General features: G+C 44.0%; 1 protein-coding gene across 1 annotated transcript; it reads left to right on the forward strand.

Annotated features, from left to right (window-relative positions):
* The first annotated feature begins 1,720 nt into the window (after positions 1 to 1,720).
* COX20 (cytochrome c oxidase assembly factor COX20) lies at positions 1,721 to 8,553 on the forward strand. The gene is made up of 4 exons (XM_084828260.1): positions 1,721 to 1,890; positions 4,419 to 4,533; positions 5,795 to 5,858; positions 6,908 to 8,553. The coding sequence occupies exons 1-4, from the start codon at positions 1,852 to 1,854 to the stop codon at positions 7,053 to 7,055; spliced, it is 366 nt and encodes a 121-aa protein (XP_084684386.1). The 5' UTR covers positions 1,721 to 1,851; the 3' UTR covers positions 7,056 to 8,553.
* The last annotated feature ends 1,584 nt before the right edge of the window (positions 8,554 to 10,137 follow it).

Here is a 10,137-nt window from a genome sequence, read left to right on the forward strand (position 1 = left end):
CTAAGGCCCACTTGACTTCACTCTCTAGGATGTCGTTCAGTGACCGCACTATCATCGCGATCAGAGACATTCAGATCTTTCAGCTCCCCACCCCCACCCCAATTTCACCACATCCCAGCAATTTGCTGCTCCCCACCCCATTTTTCCCCATGTGTAAACTTCTGCCTATTGCTTCCACCCCCCTCTTTCTCCCTTTCTCCTTTCCCCTGCAATGAGAAGGCAAGATTCTTACTGAAAGGGAAAGAGCACTTTAGGGCAAGTTACTACAGTTAGCCTTTAACCCTTTCACTGCAGGGGAGTGAGATTTATTTCTTACTTTTGAGTAAACATGCACAGAAGGGGGAGGCAATGTTAAGGATTGAAAGCAGGCTACCTAATGTGATTTGAATGATTGAGTATCCCCACTAATGAGGTAATGTGAGGGGTCGCATTTAGTCCTCTCGCTATTGCGCTATGGCAGTTTTGGAGGATACAGATTTTTTTTTTAAATGGGTGGGGGAGGGTTGCACATAGGTGGGGAAGGGTGGGGGCGCTAACACACACACCCAGGCCAGAGAAAGCAGAAGGGGTGGAACACGGAGTGGGAGGGAGGGAACAGGCTCTGTAAATGATAACGGGGAAGAGACTCTACCTAGTAGTCACCCAAACAATTCACAGTAAGCTGCATCTGACCTGCCCAGCGCCCCAGACTGGCTTTGGGATAATCCGGGTTTTCGACCCCTGCCTGTCCCCAGACGGAGTTGATCTGACTGCAGTAAAAAGCCGCAACCAAGTGGAGAGTGAACTAAAACCGTGGCTGTGGAGATTCCCCCATGGAAATTACAATTCCGAAAGTGTTGCAAAAGAGTCCATGTATGTCCAAATAACTTTAAAAAATGTCACGTATATCCCTCCTTTCCTTCAAAGACCTTATGGTGGCCTACAGAGTGCCCACCCCACCTTTCATCCTCACAACAATCCTGCGAAATAGATCAGCCAGAGAGATGATGATTGGGCTTTGAACCTGTTCCGCGTCTGACACCATACAAGCCCTCTCCAGCCCAGGATTAGAGTTAAGAACTTCTTAAATTCACCGGCATGTCATTCCACAGATGCTAAATCAATCCCTAGGTCTTTCTAATGTGAATATGTGCACTAATATCTAAAAAAAAATCTGCCTGTTCGCTAAAATGTACAGGAGTCCATGGGACGCAGATTTCAACAATCAACACTAAGGCGGCAATCCTATACACGCTTACCTGGGTGTAAGCCCTATTGGAACACAATGGGACTTTCTTCCGAGCAGACACGTATAGGATTGCACTGTAACAGTCCCATTATAAATCATTTGTGGCGGTCTTCCCGCCCATGTCTCTCCAACAACAACAGCAACCAGGCCCAACGGGTTACTATTTCATTACCTCACGTCTACTACACGATTCCCCCTCCCCGGCTCGGGCGCGCCACCCCGCTCGCGCAGCGGGTGAACGCAACAACCCTCCGACGTGACAGTTGAGGCGGGAGCAGGACGCGGGGGCGCGCGAAGGGGCGGGAGCACAGCCGAGGGAAGCGGCGCGGCCGAGAGCGCGCGCGCACGCACATACATGGCGCGCGCGCTGCTCCGTGACCCATCTCACTGAACAAAGGATTCTTGCTCGAAATCTCCTCTCCAGACCTAAAATGGCGTCCGTTCTCTCTCCGAGCACCATAGAGATAAAGGCGGGGCCACATAGAAAAAGACGGACAGGAGAGGCGAATGGGTAGAGCGGCTGCCTCTATCGTGGAGCCTCTCTGCTCATCTCAGGTTTCCGGCTCTTTTGTCGTAGTTTCAACGGGGGGGGGGGGGAGAAGCCGTCAGCTTGGAGCGGCCTTATGATGGCGAGTGAGGGGGAGACCAAGGACTCGGAGAAGGTAATGGGCCGAAAGTGACGGCAGAGGCCATCTCGCGAGCTCCGCGGCAGCGGCCATCTGCAGCCTCTTGGCGTCACGCCACCCGCCTTTCGCGCCTAGGGAGCCAGGGCCGTAGCCTGTTTTGGATGTATGAGGGGCGGCGGCTTCTTTAAAGGAAATGACTTCTTTGCAGTCAGAGGGCCGTAAGAGCCGCCTTGATGGGATCAGACTAGGGCTAATCGAGCCGAGGATTGTGTTTCGAGCAGCAGCCACCCAGATGCCAGTGGACTGTCACCAGCGGGCTCTGATGGGTGCCGTCTTCCCTGTTTCCCCCCCCACCAGCTGATACTCAGAGATACACTGGCTCTGAACGGGGAGGTTCTGCTTAACGATCGTGGTGGCTAATTGCCGTTGATAAAGCTGTTCTCTAGAAAGCCGGGCGTAGGAAACCCAGGGCACGCTTAAAGGAGATCCAGGAACACCACCTGAGATCTGGACCAGTCCTGACCCATCCCTGATCCCACCTCCACATCGCATTCTTATCCTCGGGACGGTGACAATATTGCAGGGAGCGCCCTTACGTTCAGATTTCTTGCTCACAATCGCTAACACGGTTTTTTAAAACAAAAAAACCCTGCCGCCCAGCAACCTTTTAGAGGGGAAAGGTTGAGAAGGCAGCAGCAGGAGAGCAAAAATCTTGCTGAAGGGATTGAAAAGTATTTAAACCAAATATGGCTCAACTTAATCTGGTTATGGGTTAGGCTGCTAAATTAGGAAGTTATTCATATTTATCTGTGTTCATACACCGTGTAACTGGAGAAGTAATTTCCACAAACATAACCTGGTAACCTTTATTAGCGTTCTAATATAAGAGCAATTTTTTAAAAATAATTCATTTTTACGTATTATGGTGTAAGTTTACACTTTTAAATGATTGAATTAATGAAGTGCTCTCTACATTAATAGAAATGAAGAGAAATTGCAGAGCAACATGGTAGACTGCATCTTGGTTCTCTATTATTATTTATTAGCGGCCCATCTGGCCGGCTACCTAGCCACTCTAAGAAAGCATACAATACTAATAACACAAACAGCACTGTTCTAAAAAACCCCTAACCCACCGCAAATGCCCATCCGAACAGCCAGGTTTTTAAAGGTCATCAATGTAGTCAAAATGTACTTTTAAAAAATCTTAGAAAATTATGGCCATTACTCATAGATTTTTATTAAAGTCAGTGTTGGGCTTAGTATTTCCATAGTAATGTAACTAGCTCTAAATACTTAAATTCTTATCTTTTGTTTTATGCTCCCTCTTCCCTGAGTGGTGAGAGATAGAAGTTAGGCTTTTAAAAGGCCTCTTTGCTATTGAAAGAAAACCTTTCTTAATATTATTTGCAAATGTATAGGCTGAACAGTGCTGGGTGGGGAATGCTAGGAGTTGTAGGACTTTTTTCTGTCTAAAAATGCATAGGATTGTACCACTGATTAGTTAAAATAATTCTATCTTTTCATCTTTCTGACTTTTTATCTTCATCTACCTAGAATAAAAATAATACACTTAAAACATAATATAAATATTTTTATAACACCCTTTAACTATATTCCTAGATCATTTTACCAGAATACCACATTGTGCATGCAGCAGCAAAAGAAAATGCAACAAAGCCATAGGCAACAGATCCTCTGCAATAACCATGTCTGAACCTGCCATCTGAACCTCACTAATGATTGAATGAGGTGGGTCTCCTTTGGGAGAGAATTTCACAAAGTAGGTGCTACCACTGAATGGGCCCTGGTTTGCATAGCCACCTGCTGCAAGTCAAACACAGAAGCAGGGAGAATATAGAATAGAGCCTTGGGAGACTATCTAAGGAAGTGGATAGGCTCATATGGGAGGAGGAGGTTATAAAGATATCTTGGTAGATCAGTGGCTGCAGGGTAGGGCAGCAGTCCCTTGTCACCCTTTTCTGTAACCTATCATCCAGGAAGTATGGGAAACATCACAATATGGTGCTGCCACCCCCAGAAATGTGGTTCAGACGCACAATGTAGTTGATAGCATCAACTGCTCCCCTGTCCAGACATGAACTGCTCCCTTGTCCAGACATGAACATCTCCTTTCAGCTCTCCTTGTCTCCATGTTCCACAGTGAGAATAGTTTTTATAACCCCTTCCACCTTGTAGGTGCATGTTAGCTGACTATCCAAACGACAAGATGATCTGAAGCACCTTTTTTCCCCCTTTGATAAGCATCCTTTAGTAGTGACCAAGCAATGCAACCAAAGGTCAAATGATGTTTGGAATAACAGGATAGCATGACAACAGTTTTCTCTTTTAAAAATCTACTCTCCCATAATCATTATAGAAAAACTAATTTATCTTATTAATGTAGGAGACTTTTACTAGGTGGAGCTTTTCCTGTCATTGTGAATCAGTAGAAGCTGCGCCTGCTAAAATTCTCCCTTCTCACAACTGTTGAAGGGATAGGAGTCAAAAGTGTATTGGTTCTGTGAGAATGTTTTGATATCATACATTTCTTTCTCTCCAAGTCTTTTAAGCTGCTGGGAATACTTGATGTCAGACATGTCCCTTGTGCTCGAGAATCAGTGCTTTATGGATCATTGGGTGCTGTAGCTGTGGGCCTTGGACACTTTTTGGCCACTAGTAAGTAAGAGAAGACCCATGTAAATTTCCTGGTATATCTTTTTGTGTGTAATGTTTTCTGTTTCCATTCCCCCTTCACACTCTTTCATACTGCTCCATTCTCTTGCCATCTATGCATCACTTTAAAACACACACTGTTATAGTTGATCAGCATTTCAAAGCGTTGCCTACTTCCTTCTCTTTAAACCCCCGTCCCAGCAAAGGCATGCAGCCTTATCTGTTCCTAAACCTTGTATACTGACATTTCATTAAACTTCTGAGCAGTTGGGGTATTCATAAACATATCTTGGCAGCTGAGTCAAGAGGGCTGATTTTGATCAATTTAAGTTATATCTCTTTTAGCCAGTAGCTATAGAGACTGCATTATTTACATTTTTTGTTCAACACAGCCTGTATTTGCCCCCATTATTCCTGTTGTCAACTTTATCTTATATCAGTGTGTTAGCCAAATTTCCCCCAATTTTCAGCAGTTTCATTCTGTGATGGAGGGAGCAATCCTGTGGCCACTAGTCAGCAGCTAGATGGCCATAGGATATCTAATTATCCAGGAACTGACCTCAGAGCCCGCACTCCGAGGTCAGCTCCCAGAGAACCTTCCCCCGCCCCTTCTGCACCGCCTCGCAGGCAGCATAGAACAGCCCTGTGCTCCGTGCTCACAAGAGGAGCACGGAGCACGCAACATCGGGCATTCCAGGACGGGAAGGGCAGAAACGCTGTAACGACACATCCATATGGCAGCCTCCTCCCCCGCTCCGCCCTCCTGCTGATATCGGCTGTCTAATGGAAATTGAGGGCAGGAGAGTGCGGAGGGAACGGTCTCCTCTGTGCTTCTCCTGCCCTGCATTGGAAAGGCGGTCCCTCCGAGTTCAGAGGTGGCCGCCTCTCTGCCTAGAACTGTGCCCTTAATGTGTAATCTTCTAGGACTAAATCCAACGCTACACAAGCGGACATCTGCTTGCACAATGGGAGCTACCCTTTCCTCCTTCCTTCTGCACCCCCCGCCCCCACCGCATACAGGGGGGCTGCACAGGGAAAGCAAAACTTCCACTGGTGGAAAGACACTATTGGTTACAACCCATTGGGCTCTGTACAACCATAGTAAGTTTCCTAAAAGTTATCCAAAGCTGCCTTTAACTTCAGAAATAGATATCTACATACTTCTGAAATATGTTCCTTTTTTATGAGTTTCCTTTCTTCATGCTAACTGGTTTGTCTATCTACATACTTGAAATATGAATAAGCTTCTCTTTCCCCTCCTCAGGCAGAGTGAGAAGATCCTGTGACTTTGGAGTGGGAGGCTTTATCCTGACAACATTAGGATGTTGGTGTGTATGATGTTTGTGGAATTATGACAACCTAGTACTGCACGTTTGGATTGTCCCATAATCATGCACACATGGATAGATTTTGAATCCAGCTCTCCCCACATCACAGCATGCCAGGCCATTCCTGAGTGTATGGCAAGAGGCCCATGTGCACCCCCCTCTAGCCCTTTTGCCTGGGGCTTTAAAAATATTCACATTGTGATGCAGTATAGTCCAAATTCATGCCTGCTGTCTTCATTGATGCAAATTACAATGTTTTCTTCCAACATTTCCATATATAGCTTGTTTCCGTTTCTTCTCTTTATTAAATTTAATTCAAAATTATTTTTAGGCCATCTTTAAACATAGAACCCTCTCAAGGCAACTATTTAAACTTTTTATTAAAAAATGGGAGGAGGAGGAGACAGCAAATAAAAGTAGGCATGCCCGTGCTCCTTCTTATAGCATCTTATTTGGGGTGAAGGGGGTGGGGCTGAGAGCAGTCCTATTAATATATGTGTAACCCAAAAGAGGATGAAAGGGAAGCCTGTTTTCTGGCTACCACAACCTAAACTAATATCAGAAATATAGAGCTTCTTTTCTGCTAGTGGGAGTATTCCAAGTGGAGTTCCAATCAGAATGCTCCTTATTTGCTGATCCCCCCCCTTTCCTCTGGCAACCCCAGCATCACCTTCCCCCCAGCCCACTGTTCCAGAGGATCTCCCTACCCTCCAGAGCAAATTTTTGGAGAGATAAGAGGGATTGCAGGGGGAGGGGGGAAATTGATGAAGATCACCTCCTCCCCACTTCTACCAACAGAAACGCTTCACTGGATCAGAAGCCTTCTGTGGACAGAAGGAGCCCTTTCATCCATGGAAGATGGACCCTTGATCTGGTCCAACTAGATACAGACACCTATCTTTTGTTCTCAGAATAGTCTTGTTATCTGAGAAAGTCCTGTAAAACATGTGTATCCTCTTTAAAGCTGGTTTAATATGACATCTGAACAAGCATTGGAGTTCCTTTAAAGCAGGAAAAAGGATAATATATGCTCGTTTTTCTTTCTTAAGGGTTTATTGTAGATACAATAATGCAAAACTAAGGATTCAGCAACGCATGATTCAAGGAGGTATAAGAAACAAGCTTTTGTTTGAAAGCACTGAGTTTGATCCAGAAAAGAAGGCAACTGTAACAAGCAGTGAAGGAAGCCGTTCATAGTTTTTTGCAACAGTGGTTAAATAATTTGTAGTAATTATCTGTAACTACAGTATGAAAACAAATCTGCAAAACCATGGAATTTGTTTGTCGCTAAATATTGGGGACAGTAGCAGGCCTTTCTAGCAGTGGGCTGTCTTCCAGATCCACTTTCTATTTTGCTTTTCTGCATGCTTCACCTTGGCTTGTATGTAAATGTAACCTGATTTGCTTGTCAATGGGGGGCAGGAGAGTGTTATTACTTCAGAAGGGTGCTTGCTAAGTGATACTTAAGCACTTCTCCGAAATTGCTTGATCTCCTAGTGTAGGGTTGCAAGTATTTTTGCTTTGGAAGGTTATTTAGTAATGAATAGTTGCAGCCAATCTAAATTAGACCTTGATTGTAGTGCATTACAATACAAGAAGGGTGTAATACAACCTAGGCAAAGCTAAACAGGTTGGACTTCCAACTCCCACCAGCCTCAACCAGCATGGCCAGTGGTCAGGGAAGATGGGAGTTGTAGTTTAACAGCACCTGGAGGGTCACAGGTTGCCAACAACTGCAATAAAAGTTGCAATCTGATACCCACATACCAAGACTTATTTCTGAGCAACATGTAGATTGTGCTATAGGCCCCATTGATCTTAAAGGGATACATCTAGGCCTGAATTTAACTCTTCACCGTCCAACTAAATAGGAAAGCTGCATCATGTCCTCTGTGCTGATTAGGAGTTTGTGAGGCACTCCCTTCAGTCTCTTGTTTAATAGGGATATGAAAAGTATACTGCTACCTGAAATATTCCTGCTTACTTTCTCCTTAAAAAAATGGGAATATGAATTTTCTGCACCGAAATGTCAATGTTTGACAATCACTGCGCAAAGTATTTACAAACTCTCGTGTCTGTGTGTGCTTGACACTGCTTTGTACCATTGACTTCAATCTCATTTCAAGTTTCTGGGTCAGATTTTATTCATCACCTTGCCTATTCCTTATAGTGCTTGTACATAAGCATCTTGAGGAAGACGTTTCTGCCTGCAACAGAGGTTGGTATGGTAGACTAGACTCTCACATGCTTTTTACCCTAGATCCCCTTCACCTTAGAACAGGTGCTATAATATAGGCTGGAGAACACACTGGCACAACTCCAGGGTGGCTGCTTAGGGGATGGTTAGGAATAATAGTTGGCCACTGAAACGAATGCTGGACTAAACAGACGCATAGTCTGTTATAACATGGCTCTTATGTTTGCTGTTTTAAGCATGTTGCCTCTGCTGTGGGAGTTGCTGCAGCAAACCCATCAAAAGAAATAACTTTGTTTACAAATCACCTTTGGGCCTAAATAACTTCTAGTAACCGTTTCGATTTACTTTACCATCCCTGAGCATTTTCTATTGGTTACCCAGATTTCTCGTTCAACGGCTTGGAGACTACCCTACATGTTCTGCTTCGTTTTCAACTGAAGTTATTCTTAAAAAATGTTCAGGTGGCTGTTAATAAATCCATTTTTTCTTCCAAGACGTAATGGAGTTTATCATTTTGAATCTCTCGCTGTTGTAATAGTTTACTGATTTCAGTACTTAATATAAATGCCTGTCCATTTATACATTAAGGAATCACACTCACTTGGGACAATTTCCTGAGCATAGTCATGCAACAAGAATGGCTTAGGGCATCTTAGACCAACAAAGCTTATGCCTGAATGAATATTAGTCTTTAAGGTGCCAGAACATTTGTTGTTTGCACTAAAGTCAGTAGGACTTCTAAGTAAATATACATAAAATTGCAGTGTACAAAACTAGCATTTGTACAAGAATGAAGCAAATGCTATTTGAATTATACAAAGGCCATGCTCTCTCCTCCCCCCCCCCCCCAGCATTCTATTTTTGCCTTTTGCCATATCAGGCCATAATCATGCATGGAGCCAAGTTAATACTACCTTCTCTACCCCACCCCTTTCAAGCCTTGTATAATATTTCTCCATGAGGAAAAAGCAGGGACATCTACTAGCCCTGCTCCTACCAAAGGTGGTAATTTGGGCCCACCAACCCCACTAATCAAATCCATGCCAGTCAGATTACCCACTTATGTAAATACAAGGTTAAATCAAGCAGTGATGAAACCTAACTCACCCCTTTCTCCTCCAGACAAATATGGCAGTTGAGACCAAAGTGTTACAAGACAGGTTTGGTTAGCATTTTTTTTAACCGCACAACTGTTAACTACACCTGCTATGTTTAGATACCATTACATCTGTAGTCTGTCACAGGATTTGATGCAAGAAGTGGCCTCTCATGTCCCAGCCCCTATCCATAACAGTACAAGCTTTAAATACTGGAATTGGGGGGAGGGGGGCAATGAACTACGTAACTGCATTTGGAATATATTTTAAATTCCTTACCAGCCAATGTAACACACACACATTTTAATCATGCTGTGTTGGGTACTGCACCAGCAGTACAGCAAGCGTACCTATCCAAAGTTAATTTCTAAATGCTGTTATAATTGTACTGTCCCGACTCATTTTAGGATCGTGATGTTCAAAGCATGAAAAACCCAAGACTTGCATATAAAGAAAGCCTTGACTATGGCCCTGCATCCTTCACCCTGTGCATGTAGTTTGCATCAATTTGGTCTTGGCTTGTGTGTGTGTGTGTGTGTGTGTGTGTAAAAAGTGGTGTGGCCTGGTCTGAGCTAGAGTATTTTCACACTACTTAACACCTAAACAGTGTGATCTGTAATTGCACTGGCTTTAGCTGTTACTTTTTCCACAATGTACGTTACTCATGAGTAGAGGATTTTACAGCATCTCAGATTTTCCATTTGTCATATCTAAATATCCCACTCCTTGCCAGGTCGAGAACTGTAGGCAAAATTCTTCCAGTTTCATAAATCGGTGTGCACATTTTCCCCTTGTGAAGCAACCCAGGTACATTTATCACCAAGAATCTAGAAAAGAAAATACTACCCTATCAGTTCCACAAGTAATCTGAGGTTTGCATATCAATTCTATGTTGGCAAGGTCCACAACTCCCACAGCCCATGTTGATGTACTGCTGAAAATAGAAAACTGGTGAAGAGGAAAAATGTGATTGTCAAAACATAGC

The sequence above is a fragment of the Heloderma suspectum genome, chromosome 1 (assembly GCF_057233095.1).
Source record: "Heloderma suspectum isolate Gila_16-S chromosome 1, 16-S_ref, whole genome shotgun sequence".
Classification (NCBI taxonomy): domain Eukaryota; kingdom Metazoa; phylum Chordata; class Lepidosauria; order Squamata; family Helodermatidae; genus Heloderma; species Heloderma suspectum.

Excerpts from the sequence above, each read along its gene's own strand:
- COX20 (XM_084828260.1), top strand. The coding sequence starts at position 1,852 with ATGATGGCGAGTGAGGGGGAGACCAAGGACTCGGAGAAG. Across the intron at positions 4,534-5,794 it reads TGGACACTTTTTGGCCACTA|GCAGAGTGAGAAGATCCTGT; the intron begins GTAAGTAAGAGA and ends TCCCCTCCTCAG. Across the intron at positions 5,859-6,907 it reads CTGACAACATTAGGATGTTG|GGTTTATTGTAGATACAATA; the intron begins GTGTGTATGATG and ends TTCTTTCTTAAG.